The 19,401-nt window shown below is 41.4% G+C and overlaps 1 protein-coding gene across 1 annotated transcript in view; it reads right to left on the bottom strand.

Moving 5' to 3' along the window:
* Nucleotides 1-19,401, bottom strand: part of SMCHD1 (structural maintenance of chromosomes flexible hinge domain containing 1) — a 68,373-nt gene that overhangs the window by 9,806 nt on the left and 39,166 nt on the right. The window contains exons 32-40 of the mRNA XM_083518459.1: nt 17,624-17,781; nt 16,902-17,008; nt 15,433-15,491; nt 11,062-11,149; nt 9,340-9,471; nt 7,984-8,136; nt 3,359-3,485; nt 3,059-3,178; nt 1,551-1,636 (exon numbers count right to left, since the gene is read on the bottom strand). Coding sequence (XP_083374585.1) covers nt 1,551-1,636; nt 3,059-3,178; nt 3,359-3,485; nt 7,984-8,136; nt 9,340-9,471; nt 11,062-11,149; nt 15,433-15,491; nt 16,902-17,008; nt 17,624-17,781 — 1,030 coding nt within the window. The remainder of the gene's footprint in view (nt 1-1,550; nt 1,637-3,058; nt 3,179-3,358; nt 3,486-7,983; nt 8,137-9,339; nt 9,472-11,061; nt 11,150-15,432; nt 15,492-16,901; nt 17,009-17,623; nt 17,782-19,401) is intronic.

Raw genomic sequence — 19,401 nt, 5'->3', positions numbered from 1 at the left:
CCAAATACTTTTTTGGTTTCAAGGTTTTGAAAATCAAGGTCCACATTAGATTTGATGGCACATTACATTCGAGTAAATACAGTACTTTGCATTGTATCTAGCTGGTATCCCTCCACTCACAGATAGCTCTTTGATTTAAGCAGAGCCTTCTGTCAGAGAACAGACATAAATGTGATCTTCAGCAATTTCCCCTCCTCCCTAAAGTCCCCTTGATCAATGTTACAATGACAGAAGATTCACCTGGATCAGTGAAGGTGCGCCAATTGGATATAACCTATTCGTTTTCTGATTTGAATTTTAAGTAAGAAGGTGAATTTATCACACTTAAACATCTCAAAATGAAGTTAGGATTTTTCTGTTCTTGGTGTAAAAAGCTGTATCCAACAGACAACAGTTTGACATTGCAACTTTATGCACACTTACATGGGAGTAGGCCAAACTATAGTCAATGGTATGTGAAGAAGTGTGCATGCGCACGAAAGCTCATACCAATAACAAACTTAGTTGGTCTCTAAGGTGCTACTGGAAGGAATTTTTTAATTTTGTTTCAACTATGGCAAACTAACACGGCTAAATACCTGTAGTCAATGGAACTGACTTCTGAGTAGATATGCACAAGATTACACTGTAGATGCAGATTAGAAGCTTTGCACTGCTCATTTGAACCAAATAGTAGAATCTGAAAATTACCTGGCTATCAGCTGGCAGACTGCTAACTAATGGGCCCCTAAGACAGGCAACTTACATTCTACTTTTCCTGAACAATGAGTGTGCGCTCTCTCACAAATTCAGGATCACTTCATGTGAAACAGCTGCCATATGGAGGTCATCTGAAATTGCACCTGTTGTAGTTTCTTCATGTGATGAGATTCAGCATGGCTCAGTTCCTGATATGCACTGTGTCTCCATGTTCTCACAAAACAGTCTTATAATTTGTAGTGACCAGGGTTTTTCCCCAGCTGGAATTTGCCGGAACTCAGTTCCAGCACCTCTCAGGTGGGCACCATTGCCATTATAATAGAACAAGGGAGGCATTCATGGTGAGTTCTGGCACTTCTTTTTCTAGAAAAATAGGACTGGTGGTGACATGAACTGATACCCCAATCCCAAAGGTGAGTCACTAGATAAAAACCAAGAGCCATACCAAATAGTCACCATGAAGATACAATTTCAAGATAGTTCCATACGATTGGCAGATTGTAATAAAAGGGCACCAGTGAGTAAGAGACCATGTTGCCCATTTATACGCTTGATAAGGACAGGAGAAGACTGAAAATGGGGGCTTGGAAAAGTTTTAACAATGGCTGTGACAATCTTGAGAAAAAGAAACCTTAAGTGGAAACGAAAGTATTAATGAAACTGTAAGTCTTGCTTCTATTTAAACCTTGCGAGAAATTTGTAGGGTCATCTATCTAGGCATGAGGCTAAGAACTGTATGCTATAGATACTTTTGTGTAAGCCTTTCCTGAAGTCATACTCTACTTGTCCTCACTAGGATTTTGTTAGATATCTTGATGGATAAAAATGAAAGAAAATGAAAAAAGCCATACAACGTTAGTCTGAGGTATATCAATCCGAAGTCTTTTCAGTTTATCCTTCAGTTGAGCCTCTCTTGTTTCAGCCTCCTGAACTTGGCCTGAAACAATGTGTTGAATTAGTAAAAATCAGTTAAGGCTGGTCTGAGGTTAAGTTCACACAGGTCACACCACATTAACGCTGTCATGTGGTGAGGAACCACCCACGCCATTGGTCTCATCGTCCACCGAATTAACATCAACTGTTGATTCACATGTGCAAAATAAATAATAATAATAATAATAAATCAGAGCAGGCACAGACAAATGTCTGATACCATCTCAAGCTTAATACTTTCAGTGGTGATAGTTTACGCACTCAGCTAAGAATTATCAAATAATTCTGGGGTCAAATCACTCTTCTGAATGTCTACACAAGAATACGTGGCCACAGAAAGAAAGATCTGCAATACATACAGTGAGCAATCAGAATGATCTCCATGATTGCAGCTGTGTTCTTTTATCATCGGCTGCAGTCACAAAATCAGCTCTCAGCACACTATGGTCTGGTCCACGTACCACATACCTAAAGTCACTCTTGGTTTAATGTGAAGTAGCATGCTGGTTGGTGCAGGATGCTGAAATCAGAGATGGTTTGCTGCTGCCTTGTTCCTACTGTGTTACCAGGAAATAGGCCATGGTCTGGTTCATCTTGTCATCTGAACTGGGACTCATAGTTCATTTTTCTCCAAACAACTCACAAGAGGAAGTCAAGAAGACAAACAGGCCATGAGTCTAGATTTTGACAACAAGCAGACCAGACTGTGGCTTGTTTCTGGAAGCATGGCTGCAACAGGAGCAGGGCAGGTGCAAAGCATCTGTGATCTCAGTAGCGTTGTGCACCAGCATTCTGCTCATTCACATTAAAGCACAGTTTATTTCAACTGTGATTAAAGGTAATGTGCGAATGAGATCTATGCGTACAGCTCAATTCACACCAAATAGCTGTGTATACTACTGGATGAAGAAATTACTCACAGGGAGTGGCTGTATATTGTGAACCAGTACATCATAGCTCAGTCCAAATCCTGTGCTCATTGTTTCCTAAACACCAAGTGCAGAGCTTGCAATGCTAGCTCAGTCCTGTTGTGCCGTGCATCACAACACGCCTGACAATCTCCCCTCACCTGTGACAATGTCAACCACCTGATGTCATTGCGACATTAGATGACTGATGCGAAAACAAGAGATGTATTCAAAAAGGCTTGATATCTGGACCTATTTTAATTTGCACAATCCAAAACTATACTTAAGCACTATTGAAAAGGAGTAGCACATATAAAAATACATGGCAACCTTACTAATCTGTGGCCCTGCAGATGCTGCTAAACTATAATTCTCATCACCCCTCACCATTGGTAAAGCTAGCAGGGACTGACAGGAGTTGTAATTCAGCAACAGCTGAAGTGCTAAAGGCTAGCAACTCTTGGTCTGTAACAATGAAAAATACATTCAAATGAAAACAGTATTTGCATGTTACTTACGCTTCATTTCAGTCAGAAGCTGATTAGTGGTGTCAAACGTATCTCTGTATACAGTTATTGACTTAGAAAGCTCGTCTCTCTCTTTTGAAAGTGTGGCCATCTGCTGTTGTTTCTTATAACCTAAACAAAAAAATTGGAATTTAATCCATTCTACTTTGTGGGTATTTTGGGAAAAGACCAAGTACAAAATGAAATGTTGCATTGATAATTGAAAGAATGCAAGAAAAAAAGATTTAAAAGCATTGTGGAAAATACACATTACATTTTAGAAAGTAAAAATTAGAAACATTTGAAACTCACCATCATAAAACATAAAAGGCAGACAATAAGGTTCCAAACGTCGATTCAAAATGGGTATATCTGGCTCAAATACAAGAATATATTCAGTACTATCTCTCCCTGGACTATTTTCTGCCAGCACAAGATCCTGAAGAAAAACAGACATATATTTTTATCATTGATTTCAGATTGCTGTATATAAAAATATTTGTGCATAAATTAGCTATACTTTCATTCCATATTAATTCTGACATATACTAACAGAACATTTTTAGCAAAAAGTATTTTTTCAAGGTTAAAAGGTTATATGTACCATTGATCTAGCTTACATTGTAACGTAAGACATAAAATGCAGCTTCAATTTAGAAATATATCTATACCTTGTATGCTCTCTTGGTAAGCTTTTATTCATTATTCTATACTTTAAAATAGTACAAAAGGCAGCATGGAGAGAACCGAAATGAATAATACGTAGTAAAACAAAACATTCAACTCCCAATGTGGAGTTATAGTTACTGCTATTACCATGGAAGCAGACAGTAGATCCCAAGGGATCAGAGCTTGTCATAAGAAAAAAAAGAATCACTTCTCATCAATAAGCACTAAAATATAATGGGTGCCAGTTTGTAAATACTGAACATGATTGAAAGAAACCATTGATTTCAATAAGCTTTATAGGTTTAATTCTTCGAATGTAATAAACAGGACTTAAACCTGCCATCCTATAACCTTTTCCTGGGAGTAAGCACTGTTGAACTCCAGAGAAAATAAGTAAATTTATAGCACAGTCATATATATATATATATATATATATATATGCAGGTTTTGGTGTCCTCGGGTGTCTTCCCGTGTAAAAGTTGGGGTGTCTAGGCGACGTTTCGACGAGGTCTCACTCGTCATCTTCAGGCAAACATATATATATATATATATATATATATATGTTTTCGTAGATTTTCACGGGTACAGGAATGCAGGTTTTGGTGTCTTCGGGTGTCTTCCCGTGTAAGAGTTGGGGTGTCTAGGCGACGTTTCGACGAGGTCTCACTCGTCATCTTCAGGCTGGTGCTTTCGGCTTCTTGTTACTGGAACAGAGCAGGATCTCAGTGTTTGAGTTCCTATAAATACTGTTGAGGGGGTGTGGTGTATAGCCTCCAACGTTCTGGGCAGAGAGGAAGTTCCCAGGTTAGTGTGCCTTTTCTTCTTTTGTTCCTTAATTACTTGAGGGATATCTTGAGTGATTTCTTGAGTGATATTCTGAGTACCACTTAGGTGGGTCATTAGGTGTGGATTAGTTGCTAAAGCTTTCGTGTCTTGACCTCTTGAGCTTGTGAAGAGTTTTTCTGAGAAGATGGCTGTACTGCACTTAGTTGTGCTCTGGCTTGGCTTCGTGTATAGGGGCGAGCTGTGGTTTTGTGCCCTGTGCCAGCCAGATCTGTGTAGGGATTGCAGGGGGGTGCAGCATCCGGAGGTGCCACTATGGTTTGGCTACTGGATGGTGTCTGTAATTTATCTGTGGAGAGGGTCTGGGTTTGGGTCTGGTGTGGTTGATTGGTGATGGCGTTCTGTGTGCCTCTGGTTCTGGTGTCGGTTTTTGTGGGGAGGGCTAATTTCCAGATGTCTGGCAGGCGGGACGTGTCGTCACGCTTGTTCATGTTGTGAGGGTGTTTCTCTATCTCGATGGCTTCCATGATTATTCTCTTGTGGTGATGTTCCATGTTAAAGAGCAATTTGGAATCTGCAAAATTAATTTCGTGTCCTGTTTCTTTCATGTGTTGGAAAAGAGAGGAAGTTTTTTCTTCTTTTTTGACGGCATTCTTGTGTTCTGCGATACGTGCATTTATACGTCTGTTTGTTTGTCCAATGTACGTGGCTGGGCAGACTTTGCAGGGTATTTCATAGACCCCTTGGTTTTCCAACTGGATTTTATCTTTGGGGTTTCTGAGGATATTGGCTATTTTTTGGTTGGTGCAAAAGGCTGTTTTGATATTGTGTTTATGGAGGATTTTGCTAATTTTATCTGTAGTGCCCTTGATATAAGGAAGGAGGGCCATGCCATTGTTTTCTTCTGTGTCTTGGTTTTTGGGGGGTGTTTCTTTTTGGATTAGCTTCGTAACCCTGTTTTGCTGGTATCCATTGGCGATTAACACATTTGAGAGATTCTGTAACTCAGTTGTCAAGTGGTCTTTGTCAGCCAGGCGTTTGGTTCTGGAGATGAGAGTCTTGGCTACGGAGTTTATTTGTGCAGGGTGGTGGTGTGATTGTGCATGTAAGTAGCGGTTGGTGTGTGTTTTTTTCCGGTAGATAGTGTGTCCTAGTGAGCCATCAGGTTTTTTGTAGATTAGGACGTCAAGGAAGGGAAGTTGGTTGTTGGCTTCTATTTCCATAGTGAATTGTATTTTGGGGTGTAGGCTGTCCAGATGCCCCAAACTCTACGGTCTCCCCAAGATACACAAAGAAGGAACCCCACTCAGACCAATAGTCAGCTCCATAGGCTCACCTCTACAAAATCTCGCTAAATTTCTCGCTAAGCAACTTCAGCCCTATGCAGAATCCATCGCTTCACACGTTACAAACTCCTTCCAGTTCATAGAAACAATAAAGAAGCAAAACCTACACCCCGATGACCTACTTGTGAGCTTCGATGTTGTATCTCTCTTCACACAAGTGCCCATTAATGAAGCCTTGACAGCCATTCAAAACAAATACAATCCCCCCGAATACATCCTGGACCTGACCAACCACTGCCTAACCAACACGTACTTCATCCACAATGGACAAAGATACAAACAGATAGAAGGAGCACCTATGGGATCACCCCTCTCACCGGTCATCGCAAATTTGTACATGGAACACTTTGAAACCAATGCTTTAGACAAGTCAGAACACAAACCCAAACTTTGGCTCAGATATGTTGACGACACCTTTGTAATTTGGCCACACGGGAAAGAAAAACTAGATAGCTTCCTCACACATCTCAACAGCCTACACCCCAAAATACAATTCACTATGGAAATAGAAGCCAACAACCAACTTCCCTTCCTTGACGTCCTAATCTACAAAAAACCTGATGGCTCACTAGGACACACTATCTACCGGAAAAAAACACACACCAACCGCTACTTACATGCACAATCACACCACCACCCTGCACAAATAAACTCCGTAGCCAAGACTCTCATCTCCAGAACCAAACGCCTGGCTGACAAAGACCACTTGACAACTGAGTTACAGAATCTCTCAAATGTGTTAATCGCCAATGGATACCAGCAAAACAGGGTTACGAAGCTAATCCAAAAAGAAACACCCCCCAAAAACCAAGACACAGAAGAAAACAATGGCATGGCCCTCCTTCCTTATATCAAGGGCACTACAGATAAAATTAGCAAAATCCTCCATAAACACAATATCAAAACAGCCTTTTGCACCAACCAAAAAATAGCCAATATCCTCAGAAACCCCAAAGATAAAATCCAGTTGGAAAACCAAGGGGTCTATGAAATACCCTGCAAAGTCTGCCCAGCCACGTACATTGGACAAACAAACAGACGTATAAATGCACGTATCGCAGAACACAAGAATGCCGTCAAAAAAGAAGAAAAAACTTCCTCTCTTTTCCAACACATGAAAGAAACAGGACACGAAATTAATTTTGCAGATTCCAAATTGCTCTTTAACATGGAACATCACCACAAGAGAATAATCATGGAAGCCATCAAGATAGAGAAACACCCTCACAACATGAACAAGCGTGACGACACGTCCCGCCTGCCAGACATCTGGAAATTAGCCCTCCCCACAAAAACCGACACCAGAACCAGAGGCACACAGAACGCCATCACCAATCAACCACACCAGACCCAAACCCAGACCCTCTCCACAGATAAATTACAGACACCATCCAGTAGCCAAACCATAGTGGCACCTCCGGATGCTGCACCCCCCTGCAATCCCTACACAGATCTGGCTGGCACAGGGCACAAAACCACAGCTCGCCCCTATACACGAAGCCAAGCCAGAGCACAACTAAGTGCAGTACAGCCATCTTCTCAGAAAAACTCTTCACAAGCTCAAGAGGTCAAGACACGAAAGCTTTAGCAACTAATCCACACCTAATGACCCACCTAAGTGGTACTCAGAATATCACTCAAGAAATCACTCAAGATATCCCTCAAGTAATTAAGGAACAAAAGAAGAAAAGGCACACTAACCTGGGAACTTCCTCTCTGCCCAGAACGTTGGAGGCTATACACCACACCCCCTCAACAGTATTTATAGGAACTCAAACACTGAGATCCTGCTCTGTTCCAGTAACAAGAAGCCGAAAGCACCAGCCTGAAGATGACGAGTGAGACCTCGTCGAAACGTCGCCTAGACACCCCAACTCTTACACGGGAAGACACCCGAAGACACCAAAACCTGCATATATATATATATATATATATATATATATATATATATATATGACTGTGCTTTTACTTATTTTCTCTGGATCATGCCCATTAGTATCTAAAGTTTCTTAAAACACAGGAAAAACTAAATGAAAAATGTAAGGAAAAGTGACACATGTGCAAGAGAAGACATGGCTGCTTTCGGTTTTAGGAATATTACCTCTAAACGTACATTACAATTATGTTTAGAAGACTCACCTCAATTTCAACAATTCCTCTGTGAAATGGAAACTCAACTGTATCTGTTTTACCCTGAAACAGGGGGATGTCCTTAACTTTATCAGTTGAACTTCGAATTTTAGCTATGATTTTCCCATCCAAGTCATTGCCAGTGCAGTTTTTGTATTCATCCTTAAAATTAAGAAGATATTAGAGTTGTGTTGTTTCCAGAACTCTTTGGAAGTTTACAGCCCCATTTCCTGCAAACTGCACTGTCCTGAGCTCAAAATGCAGTTGGGCATTTCAACTTAGTTTTACTCAAAGTGTAGACCCACTGAAATCAATCAAATCACTCCTGCCTGCGATCACGTGCTGAGGAACAGCCCAAACCATTGGCCCCAGTATCCCACAAGGTAAATGAATAAACCTAACTAAGTCATGTTCATGAATTTTAATGGCTCTACTCCAGGTAAAACTTAGTTGAAAACCACCCAAGATCTTTTCAAAAGAAAAAAAAAACCTGGGAAGAGTGAAGTGGGACTTTGAAATGATTTTTTATATTGTCACTCAATTGCAGCATTAACTTGGGGGAATTTAGTTAAACAGCAGTAATGGAGAAATGTGTGCCCACCCCCACCATAAAGGTTTACATGCCTGTATCAATATTAATATCAATTAACATGAAAAATGGAGGCTTGGGTGTGTGTTTTAGCGAGCCTGTTGTATTTGCCCTGACCAGATTATTCATTTGTATAAGGCAATAATCAAAAGCCTTTGAGTTATATTCACTGATAGTCATATTCAGAGGAGACCTTTGAAATTAATGGGTCTACTCTGAGTGTGAATTAGATGAGAATCACCCTTTGTAATCAAGATTATGGATTATTGCTGTTGAATACTGGGAATAGGCTCTATATATCTCATATCTTACTTTTCAAGTGGAATAAATTCCAGGTTTTTCAGTCTCAGCACGCCTAATCACGAAGACTAAAGCCCAGAAGACTAAACTTCCACCTTACAATTTAATTAGACAGAATCTTATAAAGAGCAATTGCTGGAATAACCCAGGATAAAATTTAAGGTTTTTCCTAAAACAAAATACAAGTAATGGGCTGCCAACCTTAATGTAAATGATAAATAAAGTACAAGTTAACTGTTTACGTGTGGGGTGACCCTCCGGCTGAGGGACCAACTGAGGCCCTTTAAGCCTCTCTCTATAGCTATATGGCCAAACAATCAGACGGAACTTAAAATCCACTTTTTTCAAAATATTGATTGTAAAGCAGGAAATAAGAGAACCAATGTCTATTTTATCCAGCTTCAATATACCTTTCTTAAAAAGTGAAATCCATTCCATTTTAAGTCATTTTATTACATACAATCCTACTTAATTACCATAATAACGAGAGTCAAGTCTTTGACAAGGGTCCGACTGCCAACACTCTGAGCATTAGAAACGGTAGGAGTATTTGGCAAAATTCTTGGCATCAGCTGTGTTGGTTCATTAGGCTCCACTTCAAAAACAATCTGAGGAAAAGATCATCACAATACTCAGTTCACAGTCTTAAAGGCGGTCAACAAGTACTGAAGCATGTCTTTTAAGGCAAATCAAGAATAGAAACAACCTTAATTGTAGAATACTAAGTTTCCAATTCATCTGTATTTTTCTTGTGTGTTTTGCTTCCATACAGATGGGCCCATGATGTAGTTTTAACAACTGCAACTGACAGCCACTGGATAGTTCCTACACTGCTATCACTGAAGACCCCGACTACACAAAAGTGGAAATCACACTTCAAAACTTGTATAAGTTGGGCCACACTACATCTATTTCTGGATTTGTGCTTATTCATTGCAGCTTTATATAATGCATTCAAGAAAGTATTAATGCTACTAATTAGCCCATCCCTGTGGACCTTTATATGAACTGCACAACAAGGAATTGTGGAAAAGAAGTAGCTGCTGTTGTCACAAGTATTTCTTAAAATGCTGTACTACTCTCTTCTCCACCACTGTTCCATATGACAGTGGTAGAGCAAAAACATACAGAGGAAGGCCAGGTACTTTTGAATCAGGACTTGCCTCATGCATTGAAAAAATTGGGCTTGATCTAGTCAAGCACAGACACTGAGCTTATGTATGGGAGAATTCCACTATAGAATGCCCATTATAGATAGTTTTCTAGGTGGTGCATTTTTTTAAACCCCCCCAAAATATAAAGTACAACATGGAAATCAAAAGCAAATTAAAAGCAGCATCAATCTAGTAAATCCAGCAACAGAGAAAACAGTAGTGCCAGAGAGCAAGTTTTAAAAATGGGAAAGTGGAGCGATTCTTCTGTTGTCGGCATCCATCTCAGATGGTGCTACGGGTCAGTGTGTCTGGCTGTTAACCAGAAGGTTGGTGGTTCGGGTCCACCCAGGGATGGCTGTGGACAGGATTCCTGAACTGCAGGGGGTTGAACTAGATGACCCTTGGGGTCCCTTGCATGACAGCATGATTTCTGGGTGGCAGCAGTGTTTAGACTGTTTCTTTCTGGGTGCCTCCAAATGGAGAAAGAGGGATCTCCGTGTGTATATATTTAAGCAGGAAATTGGGGGGTGGGCAGGAAAAAAAATGTCCCTTTAAGTTCTGTCGAATTTGTCTGCATATGAGTGGTTATTCAGGGACTATCATTTTAAGTGGATAGATGAGTTCCTTATGAATAGACTTATGAATAGCACTAGCTCTTTGGAAGACTCTGCTCCTTTGAAAACAGACAAGTACCTAGACTTCTGATATTTTGTCACCTGCTAAAAATGTTTGTTTCACCAAGTGTTTTTAGAGAATTGGCTTGACTCAGTGTTGGCTATTTATTCTGTATTCTATTATTTTATTGTTGTATGATGTTTTAATGATTTTAACCAATTGGTAGGTTCATGCAAGAGAAGGAAATACTTCAGGGAAAGGCCTTTTTATTTCTAAGAAAGTAGTAAAGGTCAGACAAGTTGAACAGGTTATTCAAAACATCAACATAAATTAGCTTGTAACTCATTCAAATCTTATGAGATAAAATAAGAAAAATGTCTATAGCAAATTACAGCATTTTATTTTATAACTGTTATTTCAAAAGCAAACCTGTTCGCTGTTAAGAATGTTTATTTTGTCAATGGCAAATGCAAACTGGATGCTGTAGGTGCCCACTTTCTCTGGAACCATTTTTTGCCTAAATTGCAAATATCAGGATTTTAGTAACAAAGTAAAACTTTCAATATTTATATTTTCTAACACAAACCCACCTCTCTATTAAATGAGGATACATTTTATGAGCTGAACCAAATGTTTCATTCTTTCAATGCAAGTAGATCTTGTTGAAGGAAAGACACCTGAATCTAACCCAAAGTTTCTTCTAAGTAATATATTTTCCCCTCATATATCTTGTTCTAATTACTAATATGCAAAAAATTAATTCCTATACAGTCATACCTCATGTTACGTCCGCTTCATGTTATGTTATTTCAGGTTACGTCCCGCAGCAACCCGGAAGTACTGGAAAGGGTTACTTCCGGGTTTTGCCACTCGTGCATGCGCAGACACGCAAAATGACGTCACGCGCATGTGCAGAAGAGACAAATCGCAACCCGCGCGTGCGCAGACGTGCCACTGCGGGCTGCGTTCTTTTCATGTTGCGAACAGACCTCCGGAACGGATCCCGTTCGCAACCAGAGGTACCATTGTATTTGAAGACTATAAATACAGACTATAAATGTAGTTGCCTTGTCATATGCTGCAACAAAAATTATCTTAGTTAAACGCATGCAAACCCCTCAACTTTTTCTCCAACTACTGTGCATGCACACGAAAGCTCATACCAAGAACTAACTTAGTTGGTCTTTAAGGTGCTACTAGAAGGAATATTTTTTATTTTGACTATGGCAGACCAACACGGCTACCTATCTGTAATAGGAATTCAGCAGAGAGCTAAGTTGAAAGAATCGCTACATTCTGGATTTGACATTTTTTATCAACACAACCTCATTCTGGTTGCATTTGGCTTCAACCTCTTTGCAATATTTTAATACTTAGCCCTTATTTTGTTCATTGCAATAGATGAACATTGCATTTTGAAAACTAAACAGTGCAGTAAAAAAATTCAAATAATCCTTAGTTTAGTAAGGTATTTGCTACTGTGGAGAGCTGCCCCATTTTACATGTGGAAAACCAGCTTCTATTTACAACTGCTTATTCGCTGGTGGTGTGAAGGGGTTCCTATTTTATTCCCACCTCTGTGCTTATATTTCAAATCTTGTAACTGTTGCCCCCCTATATCTTTACTATGGCATTTACAAAAACCTTAATTTATAACACAGTAGCTGTGTTACTTTAGACAAGGTACAAAGCAGCAGATTCATTTTGTTGTCCTTTATTATTATAAAGGAAAACAAGGTAAATTCTGACTATAACAATAAATTATTATTATTGAATTTATATTCTGTGAACTGCCTTGAGACCCCCAGGTACAGGGCGGTTCACAGAATAAAGAAATTGATTGAAGGTGAATATTTAAATTGGTTACCGTTTCTTTAAGGCTTATATTTGCTTTTATAGGGTTACTCTTATTATAAATGGCAGTTACCGTATTTTTCGCTCTATTGGACGCACCGGACCACAGGACGCACCTAGTTTTTAGAGGGGGAAATCAAGGAAAAAAATATTTTCCTCCCCCCAGCCCCAAAGAGCAACGGACAGGCTGCATGCAGCCTGTCCACTTCTCCCAGAGCTTCTCGGGGCTGCGGGGGAAGCCCGGGTTCCCCCCCCCCAGCCCCAAAGAGCAAAGAAGCCAAGACAGCGCGCGGGATCCATAGCCGCGCAACCTCTCCAGCCAGGAGCTAAACCTCTCCAGTGCAGCTAAAGAAGACAAGGCAGCAAGCGCGATCCATCCCGCTCACTGCTTTGGCTTCTTCTTTAGCCTTGCGCAGCATCTTTAGTCTTGCGCAACGGGATGGATTGCGCCCGCTGTCCACCGGGGCTGGACTAGATGACTCCTGGGGTTCCCTTCCAACCCTGCAATTCTATGACCTCGGAAGGTGTTTGGGGTCTCCACCACTGGAGGCTTTTAAGCAGCGGTTGGGGGACCATCTGCCTGGCGTTCTTTAGCTGTCATTCCTACATTGTGAGGGGGCTGGGCTAGATGACCCTTGGGTGGCCCTCCCAACTCTATACAGTCCTACAGTTCTGCGGCAGGAGATCCACAGCCACTTCAGACAATGCCCACTCCCAATTTTCATCTGAGAGACATGTGTCTCTCAGTACCCCCCTACCTGCCACACTTCCCCCCCCCACTTAAGCTGAGGGAATTCCTGCCCAGAGAAACTCCCAGCAATCAAGGAGGAGGAATCCGCTGCAGCCATGAGCAGCGGAGGATCCATGGTCCCCTTCCTTCTCTCCTCCGTAGTTGCTTTGAAGCAGGAAAGTGGGAAAGGAGCTGCTTACACGAGTGTAAGCTGCTCCCCTCCCACTTTGCTGCTTCAAAGCAATCACGGAGGAGGGAATCCGCTGAAGCCTCCAGCAGGGGAGGATCCATGGTCCCCTTCCTTCCCTCCTCCGTGGTTGCTTTGAAGGAGGAAAGTGGGAGAGGAGCTGCTTACACAAGTGTAAGCTGCCCCCCTCCCACTTTGCTGCTTCAAAGGGAGCCCGGGAGGAGGGAATCTGCTGCAGCCTCGAGCAGCGGAGAGGATTAATGGTCCCCTTTCTTCCCTCCTCCGTAGTTGCTTTGAAGGAGGAAAGTGGGAGAGGAGCTGCTTACACGAGTGTAAGCTGCTCCCTTCCCACTTTGCTGCTTCAAAGGGAGCCCGGGAGGAGGGAATCTGCTGCAGCCTCGAGCAGCGAAGAGGATCCATGGGCCCCTTCCTTCCCTCCTCCGTAGTTGCTTTGAAGGAGGAAAGTGGGAGAGGAGCTGCTTACACAAGTGCAAGCTGCTCCCCTCCCACATTGCCGCTTCAAAGGGAGCCCGGGAGGAGGGAATCTGCTGCAGCTTCCCCCACCTCCCGCAGAAGCCGTGCGCTCTTTAAAGGGGCTGTGCGGCTTCTCCTGGCTTTTCTGGGAGGTGGGGGGATTCCCCCACCTCGAAGAAAAGCCTGCAGGAGCCGCGCAGCCTTTAAAGAGGGTGCCGCTCTTGGGGGCTTTTCCCCCAGGAGGGAGAAGGGACTGCTGCAGCCAGTCAGTCCCTTCTCCCTCCTGGAGAAAAGCCCGCAAGAGCGCACGAAGCTTGTGTGCGGCTCTTGAGGGCTTTTCCCGCCTGCCTCCCCCCTGCATTCGCTCCATAGGACGCACACACATTTTCCCTTGCTTTTTAGGAGGGAAAAAGTGCGTCCTATGGTGCGAAAAATACGGTACTTGCTAATACAGAAGCTTACATAAGACTGGCTTGTAAAAACTTAGTTCCTTTACCTATCAAACTCATAAACCAATTACCATACATTTAGTCATTTCTCCCCATATCAGTCAGTCTCACCATCAGGTACAGAGGACTTCTGCTGGTTTTCTCTAAGCCAGGCTTTCAGGCAGTTCTCTCTCTGGTTGGCTCCAGTAGCTTCTTGCTCCACTCCTGCTTACTGGCCTTTGATGGCCTCCCTTTCAATCTTTGACTTAATTTAGTAATTTAGCTCTTTTGGGGGAAGACTGTATTTCCAAGCCTCTTCCTAACAATATATTCAATAGCCACTTGCCTGGCTTCTACCTGCTTCAACTCCAGACTTCCTTCTGCCTTTCCTCTTCTGGCCAGCAGCCTCAGACAGTCATGCTTTCCCCCTGGACAGTCAAAATTAGCCTGCTTATGTTCTAGCCAGCCCACCCTTCAACCAATTAGATTTGAGTGGCTCAAAATTCTACACCCCCATCAGAACACTTGCCCTACCCAATGAGTGACAAAGAATTTCTATCCAGCAAGCCAATCAGAAGTGAAATTTTGCAATCTAACTCAGTTTAAAAAGAACCCAGCTTTTCCCAGACCAGTCTTATGCAACTAGTTAAGTGACAACTGCCAGCCACCAATGGATACTTAGTACAGTGGTGCCTCTAGTTACAAATTTAATTCATTCTGGAGGTCCGTTCTTAACCTGAAACTGTTGTTAACTAGAGGCGTGCTTTCGCTAATGGGGCCTCTTGCTGCCACTGCGCTGCCGGCACACGATTTCCGTTCTCATCCTGGGGCAAAGTTCTTAACTCAAAGTAACTCTTCCAGGTTTAGCGGAGTTTGTAACCTGAGACGATTTTAACTCGAGGTACTACTGTAGTTGAAATGCCACTGTTTACATAACCCCAAACACGCAGGAAATTTTTACACTGTATATAGAACAAATCCTGTCCCAGTAAACACATTTTAAAAGATTATTTCTACACAGCTACTACACTGCCTTCCTTGATAAAGTAACTACAGTATTAACCTTTGACATTTTGCTTCTTCTAAGCTATGACAAAACCATTTAGAGCCCTACCGAATTTATTTACCTGAAGTAAAAAAAGCTACTGTCGTCATCATTTGTTTTGGTACAGACATACGTTGTAACCTTAAAAAGAAATTACAAGGGATCATATATGTATAATTTTAAAGATAACTATGTTAAATATGAAGTAGACAAGCAGAATAAATAAAACTGGGCTTTAAAGAAAGGCACTTCATTAACTAAGTACAGTGGTGCCTCGCAAGACAAAATTAATTCGTTCCGCGAGTTTTTTCGTCTAGCGAATTTTTCGTCTTGCAAAGCACGGTGTCGGAAAAGTTTTGGAAAAGCTTCAAAAATCACCAAAAACCTCAAAAAAGGCTACCACACTGCGTTCTATGAGTTGCTCCTCGAAGTCAAGTCGCAACTGTATTAACGGTGTTAAGAAAAAGGCAACAAACTTGCAAAAAACGCAAGACGTTTTCGTCTTGCGAAGCAAGCCCATAGGGAAATTCGCCTTGCGAAGCAGCTCAAAAACCGCAAAACCCTTTCGTCTAGCGAGTTTTTCGTCTTGCGAGGCATTCGACTTGCGGGGCACACTGTAAAGATGTTATTGTGTGGGTTTCCTCAATCCTTCACTCTCCTTCTACTGTACTACGAAATTCATTGATTTCTGCCATTTGGTCCTTTTACTATCAAAAACACGTTTTCAATAGATCATAGGTGGTATTCAAATTGATACATCCCAACAGCACAGGGATTTCAGCTTGCACAACGGGACGCCTTCACTTGCCCTGCATGTGGTCTGTGCCCTCTCCAAATCTGCCCTGCCCTGAGGAAGTTCTGTCATGCAAGCTGAAATCCTTGCACCGACAGGATTTGTTACTTAACACCACTCTGGATTAAACCCCACAGCCTCACAAAAGGAAGAGAAGTTAAGCCCTCCAAACAACAAGACTGGCTGACATGATATGGTTGCCATGTTGGAGCAGCATAAAATTGCTACCATTATGTGGTTAATAATACATGAAAGATCAGTTCAAGTGGAATGGTTCACTGTATTACCATATGCTTTGATTCTTAAATATCTTCAGTGACATAGGGGAGATATCCAATCCCCGTATGCTGAGTTTAAATAGCTGCCATGTATAACTATTTAAAACAGCACCAATGTGGCGCTCGTGTAAGTCATTTGCTCCACTCTTTCATATATTAACAGTTATTTATAAAATATGCACTGTATATCTATAAAAAAACTAAGCCGTTTACATAATAATCAGATTTTTAAAAATCAATAACAATTCATGTAAAAATGCAACATTATTCAAACAAGACTTTTAAATAATAAAGTAAAAACATAATAATATGTATAGATAGATTAAAATGAGCAGTGCATGAAAGGAGAATTTAAAAATTAGGAGTCCAGGAAAGCTTGGGTAATCATATCAAGTCTTTGAAAGTTGCTTGGGGCTTTAAATGTCAACAGCAAGACCTTGAACCTGGCTCAGTAGCTAAAAGGTAGAGAATTTTACTTACATTTTGAGATACAGTTCTACTACCTTCCCACATTTTCATATAAATTATTCCTGGGCTTATATTTTTAATAATGTTACCAGCTTCAGAAATAACACTAATAATGAAATCTGTGGGGAGAAAAAAGCATATGAATCTTTCTCGCTAAAGTTCTGTTTTACATTTCAAAATTAAAATGTTCTGAAATATTAGGAAGTTATCTTATACCAAACCAGATCACTGGTCCCATCTAGTTCAGTACTGTCTTACACTGACTGACAGAGGCTCAGATTCCAGACAGCTGTCTTTCTCAGCAAAACTTAAGAGGAGCCAGGGGCTGAACATTCTGCATGCAATGCATGTACTCTACCACTGAATTCCAGCTCTTTCCAAGACAGGCATGCAAGTGGAAACCTGCAAGACGCTTAGATCCATTTCCTGAAAATGATTAACTGTTACATACCAGAGATGTTACTAATGACTGCTATAAACCATTGATCTTAGTGCTCCACGTAAATGCTTCAGCAATTAAATAATTATGAAAATGTAACATCACAGCAGCTTAGGCAAGGGCATGCTGAATTTGTAGACAGGTCTTCACAAACTGAGTTCTAAACCCATTTTATACATGAATGTTACACTTTACCAAGCTATATATAGCTATGGTCAGTCCTGACAGTTACAAAACTAAAAATGGCAAAGACCTTACATATGGTTAGATTAAAATGTCATAAACAAAAACTCACCAGGAAAGGTGTTTCCAGCTACAAGGGTAGCATTCGTGTCATACTTGACATTCAAACGTACAGGTCTCTCGGGGTCAGGCTGAACATTTAATCTGATTACTGGACAGTTTAGTGTGTTCTTGTTGTATGTCGCTTTAAATTGCAATGTATGCTCTCCCCTGCAAAATAAAATCGTGGTTAAACTCCAATATACCTCTTTGTCCAAAAAGTTTCAACAAACCTAAAAAAAAGTATAGATTTTCCACTGTGTATGAAGCCAATGGGAGAGGTTGTTCACAGTTTTAGAACTGAATGCTATAAATATGTGGATTACACTTTTCATTTTCATTGGCTCTAGGTGTAGCCATGTACATTTTGAACAAGTGCCTAGAGTCAGTAATGGGTTTTAAGAGGGGAAAATATATGAAACTCAATTCAGATAATGGCACCCTCATTATGTATCTTTATGTGCCAGGCAAAAACATTATCTTCTTCCAGGCCATTGGCTAATTAAAACAAACTATGGCCTTTTAAACTGTGTGTGGGGGGTGGTGGTATTGTTTTTTGTTTGTTATTATGGTATGTATTTTTGTGTTTTTATATTATACACTGCTCTGTGATCTTCAGATGAAGGGAGATACAGAAATTTAATAAATAAAATAGTAAGACCTCAAGAGTAGCCCCACACAGAGCACATTGCAGTAATTCAGAAACAGCCACACCAGCCTAAGCTGGTGAAAGGGACTCTTAGTTGCCAAGGGCACCTGTGCCTCCAATGACAGAGTTGGGTGTAGGAGAAGGCTATTTCTTCATGGAAAGTGAAGAGGCACTTGAAGACTGTCTGAAAACGGCAACTGGTGCAGAATGCAATCATCACACTTTTAACTGGAACCGATAGCTATACATGCATTATGTCTGGGTCAAAACATATTTACTCAATTCAAGGTGCCTAGCTTGGCCAAGATAACCCTAAATTGGCTTGAGACTTGAGGCATTTGAAAGAATTTTTCTTTGATGAACCTTCCTGTTAATTAAATTTTTCACTGGACGCCCTTTTCTGGGTGCCTTCAAGGTTAGACTGGCGACTGTTGGGAAGCATATCTGAGGTGCACAAATCTTCAGTTTTTCCTCACAAGCCATGCTGCATCACCTTTAACTTTTTTTTTAGGAATGGCTCGCAAGGTGGAGCAGAGCTGCAGAGCTGTTGCTGCTAATTATGAGAAGGATCAGGCAAGTCCACCCTGTTCTTTCAGGCTTTTAAGGGTATCTGATTTTTATAACAGTAATAATTTATTAAATTTATGTACCTCCCTTTAAAAGGATACGGGTGGCACTGTGGTCTAAACCACAGAGCCTAGAGTAGGTGGTTCGAATCCCCACGACAGGGTGAGCTCCCGTTGCTTGGTCCCTGCTCCTGCCAACCTAGCAGTATGAAAGCATGTCAAAGTGCAAGTAGATAAATAGGTACTGCTCTGGCAGGAAGGTAAACGGTGTTTCCGTGCGATGCTCTGGTTCGCCAGAAGCGGCTAGTCATGCTGGCCACATGACCCGCAAGCTGTATGCTGGTTCCCTTGGCCAATAAAGCGAGATGAGTGTCGCAACCCCAGAATTGTAAGCGACTGGACCTAACTGTCAGGGGTCCCTTTACCCTTATCACCCTTTAGGCGAAGATCCCAGGGCAGGTTTCAACAAAGAAACACATGACAAAATAGCAAAGAAACAATAACACCCCCTCCATAACACATTTAAAAGGTCATAGACTAACAGCCAAAGGCGTGGTTGAAGAGGAACATTTTTGA

This window comes from Podarcis liolepis (assembly GCF_965112155.1).
Source record: "Podarcis liolepis genome assembly, chromosome: 8".
Lineage (NCBI taxonomy): Eukaryota > Metazoa > Chordata > Lepidosauria > Squamata > Lacertidae > Podarcis > Podarcis liolepis.
The sequence above is the reverse complement of the archived record's forward strand: the minus strand, read 5'-3'. Positions and strand labels throughout refer to the sequence as shown.